At 41.8% G+C, this 20,418-nt stretch overlaps 1 protein-coding gene and 1 pseudogene across 1 annotated transcript; one reads left to right on the forward strand and one right to left on the reverse strand.

Annotated features, from left to right (window-relative positions):
• Positions 1-1,876: 1,876 nt before the first annotated feature.
• Positions 1,877-2,199, reverse strand: LOC123431312. The gene is made up of 2 exons (XM_045115134.1): positions 2,081-2,199; positions 1,877-1,991 (listed from the first exon to the last, which is right to left on the reverse strand). The coding sequence occupies exons 1-2, from the start codon at positions 2,197-2,199 to the stop codon at positions 1,877-1,879; spliced, it is 234 nt and encodes a 77-aa protein (XP_044971069.1).
• A 5,394-nt stretch (positions 2,200-7,593) lies between these two features.
• LOC123428948 lies at positions 7,594-19,398 on the forward strand (annotated as a pseudogene).
• The last annotated feature ends 1,020 nt before the right edge of the window (positions 19,399-20,418 follow it).

Consider the following 20,418-nt stretch of genomic DNA (forward strand, 5'->3'; position numbering starts at 1 on the left):
AGTGAAATAAAGATTAGTATAATTAGTGCAGGTTCAGGACTACGGTTCAGGACTAAGCTCACAGTTCTTTCAACAAAAAGGAAAGCAGGGAAGTGAGTTTGGTAGAGCTAGTGCACACATCCTGAGTATACAAAGCAATGATATGACAACACATATCCTGCTCTTATCCTCGGTATACAAAGTAGTGATATGTGTCTAAGTATATATTTTTTGCCATGGTTTCCAGAATAGGTATGAAAAAATATATGACAGCACCCATCCGGGGTATACAAAGCAATGAGACAACGATAAGCGGGACACAAGGTATAAATACAACAAGCAACAATAAGTAATAGTACGGAAGAAAGGACACAGCACACGGAACACACACAATTCAGTAAAATACTGCATATGAAATGAGCAAAAGTAAAGAAGGATGAAGGAGGAAGACATAACCTTGGCAAGACGAAAGTGAGCACACAAGGCGTCGGGACAGCTAGACTGTAGGCGTCGGGCCAACTAAACTGCAGCATGATCTAGACCACGGAAAAAAATAAATTGCCGGAGAAGACAACTTGGTAGTAGAAGCAACTAAATCAGAACGCACACAAACTTTCCTTGTACTGAGTAATGCCTACAATATCTTCTTATTTAAGGAACAGCTAAGAGAAAATACAAGATAATCAACAGCTGGAACTTCTTCAATCATATCATGCTTTAACATCTAACAGTTTTTGAAATCATTATTGCAAAATAGAACATTTTTTGTGACTCAGTAGTAGAACACCCTATTTATGAACTGAGATAAGAAAATGGTGCTGATCGTATATTTAATATTTAAAACGGACCAGATGTATCATGTACTGTCCAGAAGAAACGAAAATACGAGTGTACCTAACATTTCATCACCCAACTCCTCCGACTAAGAGTGAATCAGGTGGCAAGAAGGAAGTCAATCAATACATTCATTTGAAAAGCATTTTTTTCAAAATTAAATGGTCATCTATCATCAAGCTCCAGAAGCTAAAATAGAAACAAGAAGTGCCACGAGGTCAAGCACAATATACCTGGTGTATTGTTCGAAAACCAAGAATCCCTGCGAGGGCAAGATGAATCCCACATACCTCTTGAGCACTATCCAGATGCAACCTACACAAATAGAAAAGCCATAATTCTTTTCAGACAGTATTATGCTCAGATCAGCTACAGATTTTCTGTTCTCCCTGTCATTCAGCATACAGGTTGAAAAAATCAGCAAAGTTTCGGTACCCTATGATAGTAAATCAGTTATGTATACATCTAAAAGTACAACACAGATAAGCTATCAAACATTCATGGAAGATACTTCTATAGAGAACATTTGTTTCCAAAAACATGTCCCTGGATGTGTAATAAACTTTTTACAGTTATAGGCTCGTGCTTTAAGTCAGTCTAGACATGTTATGCCCAGCATTTTAACTTCACAGCAGCCTCTGAACATCCCATGTAACGAGAAATAGAATTCTGAGTGTGTGACGTACAAGATATTTGACTTCTTATCAACTATGCACTATGCAAGTTATTTTTAATTGTACACTAACTCTAAACATCCCATGTAGTAAGAAACAGTATTTTGAGTGTCTGACAAACAAGACATTACTTCTTATCAACTACTAGCTCCGTCCAGTGTCAAAAATACAAGATCATTTTTCACACGATCTTGTATTTTTGATAGTCCAAGGTACTAACAGGCAATACAAACAGCTCTGAATTTTGGCATTAGGCCCCAAAATTTATCACGCAATTCAGACCATACCAGTAAACAAATACTCCTATCAAAGATGCATGGTAGGTACAAGTAGCACTGACCTAACATCTCGGGAAGGCGAGCCGGCGCGCGCAAAGGGAGGAAAGGGGATCAGGAGTCCGACAGGAGCTGCGCCTGGTCCTCGCGGCAGCCCTCGTCCTGCAGCTGCTGCGCCTCCTTCTCCTTGGTGAGCAAGTGCGCCTCGTACCTCCGCAGCCTCTCCTCATTTTTGTCTGCGGGCGCAGCACACGACAAGACAGCGGGGGTGAGCACCGCGGCTTCGACCAAATCGCAGTAGGCTGGTGGGACGGGAGCCGTCGTACCTTGTAGGAGGTCTCGATGCGGTGCATGACGTAGAAGCCAAGGCCGCCGCCGAGGATGGTGTCTGCCATGATCCGCACGTACGCCCACCGCCGCGACCCGGGCGGCGCCATTGCTCCCTGACCTTGCTACGTCGCAGCCACCGCCCGTAGAGGTGGACGGGTCGTCCGGCTCGATGGAGATGGGGTGTCCGGAGCAGAGGAAGGGAGGGGGATCGGGAGGGCGGCGACTTGGGATGCGGCAGAAGACGGATCTAGCAGGGAGCAGCGCCGTGGTAGGTGGTGAATGGAGGTGGCGGCGGCGGCGATCTGTAGGGGGAGGAGGCGACCAGTGGCTGGGTAGGGTTCAGGAGGACGAGTAGTGGGTCTGCTAGTTTTCTTTTCTTCTTTTCTTCATATGGATGAATGGATGGATGGATGTGGGATTGCTAGCAATGGACGGTAGGATTTATGCCATGTCATCGATCCGTGGCATAAATGATTCCACCAATTAGAATCCAGCTTACGTAATTGTGTTTTTTGTTTCTTTTATATTTTTATCTTTTTATTTCGGGTAAACACTCAACATATTAGCCTCATGTGGTATGCTTAAATGACCCAATATTTATGGACACATATTGGATTTAGATATTAGTCTGAGATACTAGTCCGTATAGATATTGAATTTAGGAAATATGGACCCATATTGTTGTCTCTAGTTGTATTTTTTGATTGCCTAAAAAGTATTGTACAATATTTATTATTTACCTCAAAAGAAATTTATATTTTTTGGTTGAGTGTTGTGAGTGGAAACACTATTCATTTAATTATGATAGTATTTGGCATTACTAAAAAATTCACCCACATATTTTTTGTTGTCATGTTTAAGTTTTTATTGTGTGAAACACCAAGTTAAGGTACCATATACCACCTTTCAAAACATTTATCTAAATAGGGTCTACACGTTATGAGATTAGCATGGGCTCATATATTTCATTTTGATAATTATAATGTATTTTTTAAAATATTTAAAATATTAAAATGAATAATTATAATTTATTGGTATTTATCTTATATAATTTACTTCATTCATATACGTATAAAATAAAATTTTGCTCTCAATACATGACACATAGGTAAAACTAATGAGGTGTCGTCCAGTCACCTCCACGCATATGTTTATGATCTTATATTTGGTCATGTAGCATTATAATATGATTATAAATAATTCTACACATCTTAATGACCATTTTGTGCAACAGGATCATGACCTAATGAACGCAAAAGATCATAACGTTATGTGCTTTGGACCCTCTTAGACTTGCCATGACTAATTTTAGAATTTTGGTCATGGATCAATGACCAATTAAACCACTGTCATTATTTTTGTTCATAATTGAGCGTTTTTCTTGTAGTGTATACATGTGTCGATACATAGACAACACACTATCCCTAATACTCCCTCCGTCTCGGTTTATAGGTCATCTTAGGTTGTGCACCGCAACCAAGACGGAGATGAAAACAAGAGAAATTAATGTTAACTTGCTAATTAATACCATTGGATGCAATGAATTGACCAATGCATGTCGTGCTAGTTAGTCTTAAGCCATTAAAAACATAAACGTCCCACGTCTCTTATTGGTTGAATCCTTTATTCAAGTCAAAAAACAAGAAACAAGGTGAAAGTTAATGCATCGTGCCTTAGTGTTTTGGGATTATTTGATTTTCGTAAGATGACTTATAAACCGAAACGGAGGGAGTAGGTCTCTAGTTGATTAGATCGGTCATCAAAGATGGTTAAGGTTTTCTAGGCATAGACAAGTGTTTTCACTTGATAACGGGATCACATCATTAGGAGAATGATGTGATGGATAAGATCCAAACTATGAATGTAGCATGTGATCGTGTTGTTTTATTGCTACTGTTTTTCTGCATGTCAAGTATATATTTCTATGACCATGAGATCATGTAACTCACTGGCATCGGAAGAATACCCTCTGTGTATCAAACGTCGCAACGTAACTGGGTGACTATCAACACTAGTAGAAAATGACTCATTTGTCCCGGTTCCGGAACCGGGACTAAAGGATCGGGACTGAAGCCCAAAACCTTTAGTCCCGGTTCGCTTACCAACCGGGACAAATGGGTCTACACGTGGCCGCTGCGGGGAACCCAGACAGGAGAAACTTTAGTCTTGGTTGGTAACACCAACCGGGACCAAATGGCATCCACGGGTCAGCATCTGACCGGAGCTGGGTTTTTTTAATTGGGGGGGGGGGGGGGGGTTGGGGGTTTTGGAGGGTTAATTTAGCGGTTTCATATTGTGTTAGATACCTAATAGAGAGAAGTGTCCTCTGTTTCTCCGTGCTTGATCAATGCTAGCTACTATACATATAGAAAAAACTTGACGCTAGCTAATAAAAAAATGAAGGAAACCATTTACAATCCCTAACATCTTTTATAATATAACATACTTTACAATCTCTAACATCATCTACCTAAGAAAATGGATCGAGAATGTGCGCGCACTAATTGGGAAACTATGTATTTGTGCATCACGTGCATTGGTGTATGCCATCCAGTTCAATGTCAAATTGCAACTATACATTGAGCGAGAGTGTGGCATCCTCACGTCCAAGATGATGCAATTCTCTTTCTTGTTTGTTTGAGAGAGGATTTGACTTCAAGCAACTAAAGGGCGGTTTTGCTAAATTACTGGATGAGTTTAACGGAATATGTGGCTAGGATTATATACCCATTATACTCCATCCGTCACGGTTTAGAAGGCACTCTTGAAAATCTCTGGGACCAAGGTAGTTATCGATTGGTTGTGAGATGTAGCAGGTGTAGATCCTAATGCGCCTAATCAACTGAGAAAATACTAGTACTAATGATGAGGAGCAAATCGGGAGGGCGCATGCATGACTAGTACTAGTACTAATTAATAAGAGTAATTGCTTTCGCGCCTTAAACATTGTCTATTTTAAAAACGCACGCAACTTTAACTGTGTCTTCTAAACCGTGACGTAGGAAGTATAAGCGTAGCATTCTTTTCATTAAAGGATTAATTGTGAGTACTATCTTGTTGGACACGTATAGGTGTCTTTCTACCTTCACGGCGGGAGCTATGTAATCAAAGCACTGACAGCATGTATAAACGACACTCCAACTTGGTGGGTACCAGTACAAAGGAGAATTAGTATATAGCACTAGATCAACTGATCAAGCACCGACGGTAGTTGGCTGCATTGATCCTGCTAAGCAAGTTAAATTAAGCAAACAACTCCAAGAACCAAGATGATTACACGTGCTCGCTATGATCACCGCGTCGTTGACAAAACAAGCGAGAAAACCATCTGCATTCGATAAAGAAAAGAAACAGCAAGCCTGAGGCACGAGATGTCATCGTGGACATGGATGAAAATGGCTTTATGAAATGCCAGCATGCGGTCAAAAGATCAACCGATTTCACAGTTCAGCCCTAGAGTGTATAATAAGGGCACCACTAGCTAAGAATATATCCGTTGAAACGGGGCTATTTGTGCACCCACAAATCCCCTTGATTATAATAGAGGTTCAAATTTGATGAGTATTCTCCCCTTTCACAGTCAGCTCGCAATGCAGCTACTGTCTCGTTGTCAAAACGGCGTTCCTTAACGAGTTTCTTAAGGAAGAGTTGTATATGATGCAACCGGAAGGTTTTGACAATCCAAAGAATGCTAACAAAGTGTGCAAGCTTCAGCAATTCATTTATGGACTGGTGTAAGCATCTCGGAGTTGGAATCAGTGCTTTGATGAGCTGATCAAGGCGTTTGGGTTTGTACAAGTTTTTGAAGAAGCTTGTATTTACAAGAACGTGAGTGGGAGCTCTATAGCGTTTCTAATATTATATGTTGACGACATATTGCTGATTGGAAACAATGTAGAGTTTTGGAAAAAGCGTAAAAGATTATTTGAATAAAAGTTTTTTCAATGAAGGACCTAGGAGAAGCTGCTTACATATTGGGCATAAAGATCTATAGAGATAGGTCAAGGCACCTAATAGCTCTTTCACAAAGCACATATCTTGGTAAAGTATTGAAGAAGTTCAAAATGGAATAATCCAAGAAAGGATTCTTGCCTGTGTTACAAGGTATAAAGTTGAGTAAGACTCAATGTCCAGTAACTGCATATGATAGAGAAAAGATGACTGTCGTCCCCTATGCTTCAACCATAGGGTCTATCATGTATGCAATGTTGTGCACAAGACCGGATGTCAGCCTTGCCATAAGTATGGTAGGCAGGTTTCAAAGTGATCCAGGAGTGAAACACTGGGCGGCGGTCAAGAATATTCTGAAGTATCTGAAAAGGACTAAGGAAATGTTTCTCGTTTATGGAGTTGACGAAGAGCTCGTCGTAAAGGGTTACATCCATGCAAGATTTGACACCGATCCGGATGACTCTAAGTTTCAAACCGAATACGTATTTATTCTTAAACGGGGTGCGGTAAGCTGGTGCATTTCCAAGCAAAGCGTCATAGCTGATTCTACATGCGAAACGGAGTACATAGCTGCCTCAGAGGCGGTTAAGGAGGGTGTCTGGATGAAGCAGTTCATGTCAGATCTTGGAGTAGTGCCAAGTGCACTGCTCCAATCAATCTATTCTGTGACAACACTGGTGCCATTGCTCTAGCCAAGGAACCAAGGTTTCACAAGAGGACCAAACACATAAAGCGACGCTTCAACGTCATCCGCAATTACATCAAGGAGGAGGACATAAATATTTACAAAGTGCACACGGATCTGAATGTTGCAGATCCGCTGACTAAACCTCTTCCACGAGCAAAGCATGATCAACATCAGAACTGTATGGGTGTTAGATGCATTACATTGTAAATCACGTAGAGATGTGAGGCTAGATTATTGAATCTAGTTTAAGTGGGAGACTGTTGGAAATATGCCCTAGAGGCAATGATAAAATAGTTATTATTATATTTCTTTTTCCAAGATAATCATTTATTATCCATGCTATAATTGTATTGAAAGAAAACAAAAATGCATGTGTGGATATATAGACAAAATAATGTCCCTAGTGAGCCTCTAGTTGACTAACCTAATAATTTTGTTAATACTGAAAAACATAGGGCATCATGAACCCGAGGAGTAATTCAACACAGTACAGGGAAGGCCGGTGATGATGGTACTGGTTCAAAACAGAGTCGTGTGCGGGACCAACCCGGACAACTCGGATGATTTCTATCAGGCCACTGTACGCTACGCTAATCTAATCGAGCCTTGAGAACGAGATACGCGGCTCCTATCGGGATATCGGCACGTGGGACAGCCTTGTTGAACTTGTTTTACCTTTCTCGAACGTCTTGTGCGAAGGATTCCGAGGATGCTTTGGGTTATCTCGAGGTTGAGGTTTTTCAATAGAAACCCGAAGTGATCACGGTTTTTCTGATCAAGGTCATTCCGTCACAACGTGTGGTAATTTATGATGAACTAGTTGAAGCAGGGTTCAATCTTTGAAAAAAACGTGCCTGCGGTTATGTGCTCTCTGTCGATCCACACGGTGCATGCGCTGCTTACTGCGGGGTGCGGGGGCTCGCGGTGCCATGAAGGCCCAGCTGCTCAGCTTCCTGGGCGCGCCGTCGGCGGCTGATCTGGCCGCCTTCGGGCGGCGCGTGGCGGAAACTGTCCTCGCCGACCAGGCGAACGACGACAGCGCACCCTGCGTGCTCTTCGGCGGCGGCGTCTGGCTCGACGCTTCCTGCGGCGCGCTGAAGAAAGCGTTCCGGGACGTTGCCACCAAGTCTTACAAATCCCAGGCTCGCACAGTCGACTTCGCCGACGATGAAAGTCTTACTCGTGATCCCAGGCCTACCCTTGTATCATACTGGTTCTTTAATTCGATTTCGTGGAATTTGTGCGTACCATTATATCCATTATATTACAAAAAAGAGATCTCTATTAAAATTTCATTTGTCAATATATATCTGCAGCCGGAGGAAGCAGTGGAGATTATGAACGACTGGGTGAAAAAGGCCACAAACAGCCTCATCACCACCATCTTTTCTCCGAGCGACATCAACGCTGACACCGCCCTTGTGGTCGCTAACGCGGTCTACTTCAAGGGCCTGTGGCGCAATCCGTTCAAGTGTGTGGACACATCGTCCGGCAAGTTTCACCTTCTCGACGGTAGCTGCGTCACGGCAAAGTTCATGTGGAAGGGTCCTCAATCACAGTTTATCTCTTGTGTGGACGGTTTCAAGGTGCTCAAGCTCCCGTATCGGGGCCCATGGAAACCTGAGGCAGATGCCGACGCAGCTCCTCTCAAGCGTCGCCGCGGTCGAGGCGCTGCTGCAGCTGTCGATGCTGATAACACTCAGTTCAACATGTTTTTCTTCCTCCCGGACGAACAACGCGGCATCACCAACATGGTGGACATGATTACCGCTGCGCCAAGTTACCTGCTAAAGCACGCAGCAGACGAGGCATGCGATGGCTCGTGCAGCACATCAAGCAATGCTCGAAGCGCTCGATCAAGCGTCGCCCGCTCCTTCTTCTTCTTCTTCTCCTTCTTCTCCTTCTTCTTCTCCTTCTTCTTCTTCTCCTCTTCCTTCTCCTTCTCCTCCTCCTCCTCCTCCTCCTCCTTTTTCTTCTTCTTCTCCTCTTCCTTCTCCTTCTCCTCCTCCTCCTCCTTCTTTTACTTCTTCTTCTCTTTCTCTTCTCCTATAGTTAGCTAGGGTTCCACCGAAATGACATAATTAGCTTAGTTAGCTCCTAAATGGTCTATACTTAGCTAATTTCTCTCCGAAATAACCTATATATACACTACTTCATCTAGTATTATTTTTCTAACTTTCTTATTTGTCATTTTGCAGATTACCTTCACTTCACGGGAAGCTTGGTTGATGGAATGCTTGAAGATTATTTCTTGTACCATGGGTTGTAGTGAAACTATTGTAGTATATGAATATATGAAACTTTGTATGCACGTGGATGAAACTGGTGTAATATATGGTTTGGTACGGATGTAACTTCCATAATATGTATGCACTATGGATGAGAGTTATTTTAATATGGTTATGAGTACGGAAAGAAATTTATTTATGTCAAATATATATATATATATCCTGATTATTGTTAAAAATGCTGGATATAACAAAAAATAAATAAAAAAGGGGCTGGTTCCCCTCTTTGCCGTCTGCCCCCACATGGCAAAGGGGGGGAGGCAGACGGCAAAGAGGGAATCTGCCCCCTCTCTCTCCCCTCTTTGTCGTCTGCCCCCACATGGCAAAGGGGGGAGGCAGACGGCCAAGAGGGAATCAGCCCCCTCTCTCTCCCCTCTTTGCCGTCTGCCCCCACATGGCAAAGGGGGGGAGGCAGACGGCAAAGAGGGAATCAGCCCCCTCTCTCTCCCCTCTTTGCCGTCTGCCCCCACATGGCAAAGGGGGGGAGGCAGACGGCAAAGAGGGAATCAGCCCCCTCTCTCTCCCCTCTTTGCCGTCTGCCCCACATGGCAAAGGGGGGGAGGCAGACGGCAAAGAGGGAATCTGCCCCCTCTCTCTCCCCTCTTTGCCGTCTGCCCCCACATGGCAAAGGGGGGGAGGCAGACGGCAAAGAGAGGAGACATGCCGTTAACACTTAACGGGGACGTTGCAATATATGTCGTCCCACTTATTTTGCCGTCTGCCCCCTCATGGCAAAGATTCTTTGCCGTCCGCTTTGTGAAAGCAGACGGCAAAGAGCCTCTTCACCGGATTTTTTTTACCGTCTACTTTGCCATGAGGGGGCAGACGGCAAAGCCTTTGCCGTCCGTGGTTGCCCCCTTTGCCGTCCGCCTTGGCAGACGGCAAATTTCTGAATTTCAGTAGTGTTATGCACTAGGGGAAGTAGGAGTAGCGACCATCATCGACGGTTGAAAAATCAGGTGAGCTAGTGTCCACCATATATGAGAGAAGAAGAATGTCGTCTCTTATTGTGGGGCTCGCTTCTACTTCCAAAGAGATTGTCCATTTTGTACACGAAGTGCATCCAGTTTTTAACGTAACCCTCTCAACTTTCTCGCACATGCTATGTGGGTGAAATGATGATAGCATGCCAACTTTCAACATTTTCAGAGTTCATTTGTAGTGCTTTTCAATTTCAGGGTCAACTAGCTCAAAAAAAAAAGTAAATGCACGAAGAATAGCAAATGAAGTCAGAAATTGTTGAAATTTTGTGATGTGCCTTTGAATGGTGCATTTTGAACACACAAAAAGTATGGAGTTCAAATAACTTCAAAAAAATGAAATCCCTTTGTAAGAGATGAGTTCTCGTTCGAAACGCTGATACTTCGAGAGAGATTGTCCGTTTTGTACACGAAGTGCATCCAGTTTTTGTCGTAGCCCTCTCAACTTTTTAACACATGCTATGTGGGTGAAATGATGATAGCATGCCAACTTTCAACATTTTCAAAGTTCATTTGTAGTGCTTTTCAATTTCAGGGTCAACTAGCTCAAAAAGAATAAGTAAATGCACGAAGAATACCAAATGAAGTCAGAAATTGTTGAAATTTTGTGATGTGCCTTTGAATGGTGCATTTTGAACACACAAAAAGTATGGAGTTCAAATAACTTCAAAAAAATGAAATCCCTTAATAAGAGATGAGTTCTCGTTCGAAACCCTGATACTTCGAGAGAGATTGTCCGTTTTGTACACGAAGTGCATCCAGTTTTTGTCGTAGCCCTCTCAAATTTTTAACACATGCTATGTGGGTGAAATTATGATAGCATGCTAACTTTCAACATTTTTAGAGTTCATTTGTAGTGCTTTTCAATTTCAGGGTCAACTAGCTCAAAAAAAAGTAAATGCACGAACAATACCAAATGAAGTCAGAAATTGTTGAAATTTTGTGATGTGCCTTTGAATGGTGCATTTTGAACACACAAAAAGTATGGAGTTCAAATAAGTTCAAAAAATGAAATCCCTTTGTAAGAGATGAGTTCTCGTTCGAAACACTGATACTTCGAGAGAGATTGTCCGTTTTATACATGAAGTGCATCCAGTTTTTGTCGTAGCCCTCTCAACTTTTTAACACATGCTATGTGGGTGAAATGATGATGGCATGCCAACTTTCAACATTTTCAGAGTTCATTTGTAGTGCTTTTCAATTTCAGGGTCAACTAGCTCGAAAAAAAATAAGTAAATGCACGAAGAATACCAAATGAAGTCAGAAATTGTTGAAATTTTGTGATGTGCCTTTGAATTGTGCATTTTGAACACACAAAAAGTATGGAGTGCAAATAAGTTCAAAAAATGAAATCCCTTTGTAAGAGATGAGTTCTCGTTCGAAACGTTGATACTTCGAGAGAGATTGTCCGTTTTGTACACGGAGTGCATCCAGTTTTTGTCGTAGCCCTCTCAACTTTTTGACACATTCTATGTGGGTGAAATGATGATAGCATGCCAACTTTCAACATTTTCAGAGTTCATTTGTAGTTCTTTTCAATTTCAAGGTCAACTAGCTCAAAAAATAAGTAAATGCACGAAGAATACCAAATGAAGTCAGAAATTGTTGAAATTTTGTGATGTGCCTTTGAATGGTGCATTTTGAACACACAAAAAGTATGGAGTTCAAATAAGTTCAGAAAAATAAAATCCCTTTGTAAGAGATGAGTTCTCGTTCGAAACGCTGATACTTCGAGAGAGATTGTCCGTTTTGTACACGAAGTGCATCCAGTTTTTGTCGTAGCCCTCTCAACTTTTTAACACATGCTATGTGGGTGAAATGATGATAGCATGCCAACTTTCAACATTTTCAGAGTTCATTTGTAGTGCTTTTCAATTTCAGGGTCAACTAGCTCAAAAAAAAAAAGTAAATGCACGAAGAATAGCAAATGAAGTCAGAAATTGTTGAAATTTTGTGATGTGCCTTTGAATGGTGCATTTTGAACACACAAAAAGTATGGAGTTCAAATAACTTCAAAAAAATGAAATCCCTTTGTAAGAGATGAGTTCTCGTTCGAAACGCTGATACTTCGAGAGAGATTGTCCGTTTTGTACACGAAGTGCATCCAGTTTTTGTCGTAGCCCTCTCAACTTTTTAACACATGCTATGTGGGTGAAATGATGATAGCATGCCAACTTTCAACATTTTCAAAGTTCATTTGTAGTGCTTTTCAATTTCAGGGTCAACTAGCTCAAAAAGAATAAGTAAATGCACGAAGAATACCAAATGAAGTCAGAAATTGTTGAAATTTTGTGATGTGCCTTTGAATGGTGCATTTTGAACACACAAAAAGTATGGAGTTCAAATAACTTCAAAAAAATGAAATCCCTTAATAAGAGATGAGTTCTCGTTCGAAACCCTGATACTTCGAGAGAGATTGTCCGTTTTGTACACGAAGTGCATCCAGTTTTTGTCGTAGCCCTCTCAAATTTTTAACACATGCTATGTGGGTGAAATTATGATAGCATGCTAACTTTCAACATTTTTAGAGTTCATTTGTAGTGCTTTTCAATTTCAGGGTCAACTAGCTCAAAAAAAAGTAAATGCACGAACAATACCAAATGAAGTCAGAAATTGTTGAAATTTTGTGATGTGCCTTTGAATGGTGCATTTTGAACACACAAAAAGTATGGAGTTCAAATAAGTTCAAAAAATGAAATCCCTTTGTAAGAGATGAGTTCTCGTTCGAAACACTGATACTTCGAGAGAGATTGTCCGTTTTATACACGAAGTGCATCCAGTTTTTGTCGTAGCCCTCTCAACTTTTTAACACATGCTATGTGGGTGAAATGATGATGGCATGCCAACTTTCAACATTTTCAGAGTTCATTTGTAGTGCTTTTCAATTTCAGGGTCAACTAGCTCGAAAAAAAATAAGTAAATGCACGAAGAATACCAAATGAAGTCAGAAATTGTTGAAATTTTGTGATGTGCCTTTGAATTGTGCATTTTGAACACACAAAAAGTATGGAGTGCAAATAAGTTCAAAAAATGAAATCCCTTTGTAAGAGATGAGTTCTCGTTCGAAACGTTGATACTTCGAGAGAGATTGTCCGTTTTGTACACGGAGTGCATCCAGTTTTTGTCGTAGCCCTCTCAACTTTTTGACACATTCTATGTGGGTGAAATGATGATAGCATGCCAACTTTCAACATTTTCAGAGTTCATTTGTAGTTCTTTTCAATTTCAAGGTCAACTAGCTCAAAAAATAAGTAAATGCACGAAGAATACCAAATGAAGTCAGAAATTGTTGAAATTTTGTGATGTGCCTTTGAATGGTGCATTTTGAACACACAAAAAGTATGGAGTTCAAATAAGTTCAGAAAAATAAAATCCCTTTGTAAGAGATGAGTTCTCGTTCGAAACGCTGATACTTCGAGAGAGATTGTCCGTTTTGTACACGAAGTGCATCCAGTTTTTGTCGTAGCCCTCTCAACTTTTTAACACATGCTATGTGGGTGAAATGATGATAGCATGCCAACTTTCAACATTTTCAGAGTTCATTTGTAGTGCTTTTCAATTTCAGGGTCAACTAGCTAAAAAAAAATAAGTTAATAGTTTGGATAGTCAAAATAATTACTTTTGAAAATTGAAAATAGTTTTGCATTATTTATTCAATTTCAAACACTTTTCATTATCATAGTTTTGTCAAATTCTCAAAGATGCAAAAATAATTTTAATAAACATAGTTTTTAATTGAAAATAGGAAAATAGTTAATAGTTTGGCTAGTCAAAATAATTACTTTTGAAAATAGAAAATAGTTTTGCATTATTTATTCAATTTCAAACACTTTTCATTATCATAGTTTTGTCAAATTCTCAAATATGCAAAAAGAATTTTAATAAACATAGTTTTTAATTGAAAATAACAAAATAGTTAATAGTTTGGATAGTCAAAATAATTACTTTTGAAAATAGAAAATAGTTTTGCATTATTTATTCAATTTCAAACACTTTTCATTATCATAGTTTTGTCAAATTCTCAAATATGGAATAAGAATTTTAATAAACATAGTTTTTAATTGAAAATAACAAAATAGTTAATAGTTTGGATAGTCAAAATAATTACTTTCGAAAATAGAAAATAGTTTTGAATTATTTATTCAATTTCAAACACTATTCATTATCATAGTTTTGTCAAATTCTCAAATATGGAATAAGACTTTTAATAAACATAGTTTTTAATTGAAAATAACAAAATAGTTAATAGTTTGGATAGTCAAAATAATTACTTTCGAAAATAGAAAATAGTTTTGAATTATTTATTCAATTTCAAACACTTTTCATTATCATAGTTTTGTCAAATTCTCAAATATGCAAAAAGAATTTTTAATAAACATAGTTTTTAATTGAAAATAACAAAATAGATAATAGTTTGGATAGTCAAAATAATTAATTTTGAAAATAGAAAAAAATTGAAACTATATGAGAATTTATAGAGAAAATTCAACCTAAATTCAAAGTGAAATCACTTTGAATTCAGGTTGAATTTTCTCCATAATTTCGAATATAGTTTCAATTTTCAATGAGTTTAGGCCCGTAAGCCTGTTTTAGAGAGGAGCTCGATGGAGAAGCTGCAACGGGGCTTATAAACAAGTGTTAGTCCCGCTTGCTGGGCAAGGTGGGACTAAACTTATCGTGCAGCCGAGGAGGGGCTTTAGTCCCGGATGGAGCCACGCGCCGGGACTAAAGACCCCCTTTAGTCTCGGGTGGAGCCACGCACCGGGAGTAAAGGCCCCTGCTTCCCGCCTTCTGGTCTGCCCGAAAAAGGGCCTTTAGTCCCGGGTCGTGGCTCCACCCGGGACTAAAGGGGGTCTTTAGTCCCGGTTCGAGCCACGCACCGGGACTAAAGATCCACCTATATAAGCGGGACTTCAAAAAATTCCAAACCAAATCGTCCATTTCTCTTCTTCTTGCTCTCGTTCTCTTGCCCGGTGCGGCACAACGACGAACTCGACGACGCCGTCAGGCTGCCCGCTGTCCTGCTCGCCGCCGTCTGCCGTCCTCCTCGCCGTTGCCGTCGTCCTCCTCGCTACCGCCGTCCTCCTCGCCGCGCGCCGCCGTCCTCCTCGCCGCGCGCCGCGCTGTCCTCCTCGCCACGCGCCGTCGACACCTCCGGCCGGTAAGGCCCCCGCCCCCTCCTCCCCAACACTCCGGCCAGTAGAAGAAAAGAAGAAAAAGGAGAAGAAAAGAAGAAAAAGGAGCAGAAAAGAAGAAAAAGGAGAAGAAAGGAAGACAAAGGGAAGAAAAGAAGAAAAAGATTTTTTTTGTCATCTAATTCCTATTGTTATTAGGTTTGTGCTAGATTATTAGGGTTAGTAATATTTAGAATTAGGAAAAGGGAAAATAAGAAGAGGAGGAGAAGAAAAGAAGAAAAAGGAGAATAAGAAGAGGAGGAGAGGACAAGAAGAGGAAAAATAGAAGAAGAGGAGAAGTAGAAGAAGAGAAAAAATTAGAAGAGGAGGAGACGAGAAGTAGAAGAAGAGAAGAGGAGAAGTAGTAGAAGAAGAGGAGAAGTAGAAGTTGAAGAAGAAGTAGAAGAAGAGGAGAAATAGAAGAAGAGAAAAAATTAGTGTAGGGTTACAAGAAGAAGAAATATTGTATAGTGTATATGCTTAAGTGTTCATAGTGTTTCTTAGATTATTGCTTAATTTTGCTATTGTATATGCTTAAGTGTTAATAGTTTAATTTTGCTATTGTATATGCTTAAGTGTTAATAGTTTATTTTTAGCAAGAAAATTAATAGAACTAGTTTATTTTTTTAGTTCATTTTACGATGCCTATCCCGCATCCTCGTCGTCGACTCGGCGGAGGACACCTGCTTGATCAGAGGGGCCCTGTCCGGGACTGGGCTCCGCCCGGCTGGTATTGGGAGGTGCTACCTTCCGGGGGGCGTAGGTTGGTGAGGAGCCAGCCCGTCGTTGACCCGATCCTTGTTTGGTGGCGGTCGCGTGGGCCAGTGAGGGTTCCGAGGCTTCCGGACACCGCGGAGGTGGTACGTCACTTGTTAGCGAGGAGGATGAGCACGTCCGTCGCTACATGGTTGCGTTGGAGGGCAGGTTCGAGCATACCTGGCAGGTTCTTCGGGGATCTCACTGGAGCTATGATCCTGTGATGGTTCCTTCTCTTTGGGTGTCCACCGCCCGCGCCGATACCCGTCGGGCGCTACGGTTCTAGATGTATCAGTGATGCTATATGTATGATAGTATTCGAGGAGTATTAGTGATAATATTCGACGATGGTTGGACAAAAGAGATGATGTATTTGCTTAAATTGAATGCATGCTAATTTGAATACTACTTTATTTTATGATTTGGTTTTGCTTATTGAATGCTCAAATTGGAAAAGTACTCCTACTTTGAATACTATGCAGAAATCTAGGAGTCCCGGGTGGAGCCATGACCCGGGACTAAAGTTGTTTTGGAACGGAGTTCCTGATAGAATAATTCTTTTTTGGTACAAAGGTTAAGAGAATCCGTTTTTTCCAGAACTATGGATCCACATATTAGGAACCTCGAAGAGGAAGAACTTCTCGAAGATATAATCAAAGACGGCCCCGACGTTGAACCAGCTGAATCTCCGTCATCATATCTAAACCCCGACGTTGGAATGGAGGTCGAGCGACACGAAGATGAAGCCGATGGGGCAGGAGATAGGTCCAATGACGGAGAAGGTGATAGCTCCACTGATGGAGAAGCCGGTGGAGAAGCCGGTGAAGAAATAATAAAGTCCGGCGAGGTATACATATGAAGTTCGACAATCACTTGTAATATGTGAAAAATATTGGAGATAGCTCTATATTGTATACATATACATTCATTTGACGAATATTTCTCCCTCTTAGGCCTCCACATCGAGCAAAACTACGAAACGAGGCCCGACTAGAAAGTTGGATGCACGGACGCATTACACCTTTGAGGTGATATTGCCTACGGGCGAACCCAAGCTTCCTAAGAATGCTGCTGACACATTCAAGAAGCAATGCGGAGTTCTCATTAGGGATCACGTCTCGATCAGCGTTCGGGAGTGGAACAAGCGCAAAGGGCAGCCGATAGTGACTATGTCGCCGAAAGGTACAAAGATAATCTTTGGAATGATTTCATGTCACATTTCAACCTGCTAGAATGTGAGAATGAAGACGCCGCAGACAAACTGAGGGCCAAAGTCAAGCAGTGGACTCTAAAGAAGATGGCCGAACTGTTCCGTAGCTGGAAGAAAAAGCTATGGAAAAACTATCTGAAGACAAAGAAAGTGCCAGTATTCGAGGGGTATCTAGCCAAGCAGGCGAATCAGTGGAAAGCATTTCAAGAGTACAAGGAGTCAGAAGATGCCCAGGCATTATCAGAAAAGAAAAGATAAATGCCGACAAGAAGAAATATCACCACAAGCTGGGGCCAGGGGGCTATGAGACTGCCATCCCAAAGTGGGATAAGAAAGAGCAAGATCTGTTAGATAAAAGCATCGGACCTGAACCACTCCGTGATGAGTGGGAATTGAGAGCAAGAAATTGGTTCCTTGCGCATGGTGGGTCGTATGATGAAAAAACAGGGGACCTCATTTGAAGTGATGGTCTTAGGATACCCAGGGAGAATTGGAAAAGGATAGTGAAAGAAATTAAGGAGGGAAAAAGAAAGTTCACTGCAGATAGAGAGAAAGATTTGCTCACACTGGTCCTCGGCAATGACGAACATGGAGGACGAACGCGAGGCTTCGATCCTTCTTACCCGTGGTGGTTTGGGTTTGCCAGAGACCAAGACACTTACAGAAGCGGAGAGAGAGCAAAGAAGCGGCAGCAGGATGAGGAGAATGACATGTTCAACCAGTTGCTTGCCAGGATTAACGAGCAACAGAAGCAGATTGATGCGCTTAGAGGAGTACCGCGCCAGGAAGATCCTACACTTGATATTACCGGCGCCCCATCTAAGCGGAAAAGTAGCGTGGCTGAATCTGAGGCCCCGCCCGACGATGCACGAAGAATGATAGAGGGCGGTCCCGGCTACCCCGTGGATGGAATCAAGGAGTCAACATCATGTGAACTCCATCAGAAATTCAAGAACATATCCATGAAGGTGGCCGTCGGACAAGATTTACCTTCTGGCCCTGATGCACGCTGGCATGGCCGTGAGATTCCAGCTCGCTTTGCTAAAGTCGGGGTGGATGAAATCCTAGCGGGGTTTCATGATATCGAGCTCGACATAGCTGGACCCCAAGATGAGAGGACACTCGAAGTATTGGGTGGAGTCATCCTATGTGACAAGAACTACATCAAGCTTCCAGGCTCGGCCCCAAGGACAACACCGCCTCCGAGTCGTCGCAGGTCACCTACACCTCCATTACCTCCAAGCCCTCCACATGACATCGGCCAGCACAACACGAGTCCATCTCGATCATCGCTGCTGGACTTGGGTCGTCCGTCTCCGCCGCCGCCCGCACAGGATACTAAGCGGAAGCGTGCCACCAAGAACGCTCCGCCGACGATTTCTAAGCGACGGAGCCCCCCAAAGCACAAACGGTCGCCCCTCCCAAAGGTACCTCATGCTAATCTTCCTATCAGACCTTATGATCGTACCCCCGAGGAAAAAGCCAGGATAGCAAAGGAACATCATGATGCGCAGATGAAAAAGAAGGAACCCGAGCCCCGCCCGGAATACACCGAGAAGCAAATAGCATGGGCAAAATACTTCACGACCCTTCCATCACAGTATGACTTACACCATAAGCCTGATGACTATACACGCACATTGCAGAAGGAATTGAAAAAGAGCAGATCACGTGCAAGTGCAAGTGGGAGCAAATCAAGTTCAACTACAAGCAAGAAAAAATCAGACGTTCCTCAGCTTGGACAACAGGCCAAACCGTCGATCCCACCCCTCAAGGTGTTAACCGAGAATGTTCCCCCTCCAGTGCAGGGCCAAGATTTTGAAATAGCAAAGGACTGGGCGGCTCAATGGGGTGTCTCGGTTGAAGATGTTCTGGCTTCCCAAGACGACAGGTTACCCAAGGCTGTGGTAGCCCCTAAGCCACAGTTTGTCATGGGAGAGCCTTTGGTTAGCAAAGATGACCTCCCAACAAATATGCGCTACTTGCATACATGGTACTTAAGTGAATCAAAGAATGAGAGAACGATGATCGTGCTGAGTGTCCCACGGGAGTACTACGGCCGCCCCGAAGAAATCTATATCGACTTTGATGAACTCTTCCAGATGTACAATGGCGACGCCCTCGACAAATCGCTTATGAGTTGCTATTGTCTGTAAGTTTTTCAATTTGTTGTCTACATATAACTTGTTTAGTTATTTCAATTCATTGTCTATACATAACTTGTACTCTATTATGCAGAATGAAGATTCTGGATTATAAAAGTAATAGCATCCTAAATATTGGGTTTATTGACCCAAATAAAATACATATAGTGACGCTAACTGATAAACCCAAGGAGACGGAGGAAAACCTTCTAAGGTTTCTAATAGATCAAAAAAATTTGTGACCACATATTGTTTCCATACAACTTCAGGTGAGGGTCTTTACTCTGTTCTGTCCATTCACTTATAAGTGTAATTGATAAGTTACTCACACACACACACACATATATATATATATATACATGTGCAGTTTCCATTGGATTCTGTTGGACATTCAAATTGATAAGGGAAGAGTTGATGCCTTCGACCCATTATCGAGACCCTTGGAACAGTTCCAAAGCCTCAAGGACATGCTCCAAGGGTAATTTCAATTATTCTTGCGCTCTATCGGTCTCTTTCGATGATTTTCTGATATATCAATTAATGAAAAACTTAGCAAATCATTATCCTTGTCGGGCAGGGTTTGAAAGCGGTTCAAGTGCGTGACTCTCGGTAACTTACCTGAGAAGCTGACCTTTAGAGCGGCTTAGGTAAGTAGTAGTATGATATACTTCTACTTTCAATACATTTATGATGCTAGATTATTATTTTGATTATATATATTCTATTCTCGTAAAGTGCGACCAGCAGCCACGGGGAACGCATCTATGCGGATACTATGTTTGCGAGACCATTCGCACGTTTACCTGTGAGCACAAGGATCACAGATTCGACGTAAGCAATGAACATTCACACCTTTATTTTTACCCGTCATTCTTTGTTATCATGATTGATATTCATATTCATCTCCTATTCTTATATAGTACACGGCCATGAGGACGAAGGTTCTATCAGAGCAACGCGCGATTGCTGTTGCAGAGGAGCTTGCGACCTTTCTGAGGACGGAAGCTATAGATGACAAAGGACGATTTAGTGTAGCTAGGGGCCATTACTGATGTTCGTCCATGTAATCAAATAGACGGGTTCTAGTCCCGATAATTTAGATCTCCATATAATTGTATATATATGCTCGCTTGTA

This window comes from Hordeum vulgare, chromosome 2H (genome assembly GCF_904849725.1).
Source record: "Hordeum vulgare subsp. vulgare chromosome 2H, MorexV3_pseudomolecules_assembly, whole genome shotgun sequence".
NCBI lineage: Eukaryota > Viridiplantae > Streptophyta > Magnoliopsida > Poales > Poaceae > Hordeum > Hordeum vulgare.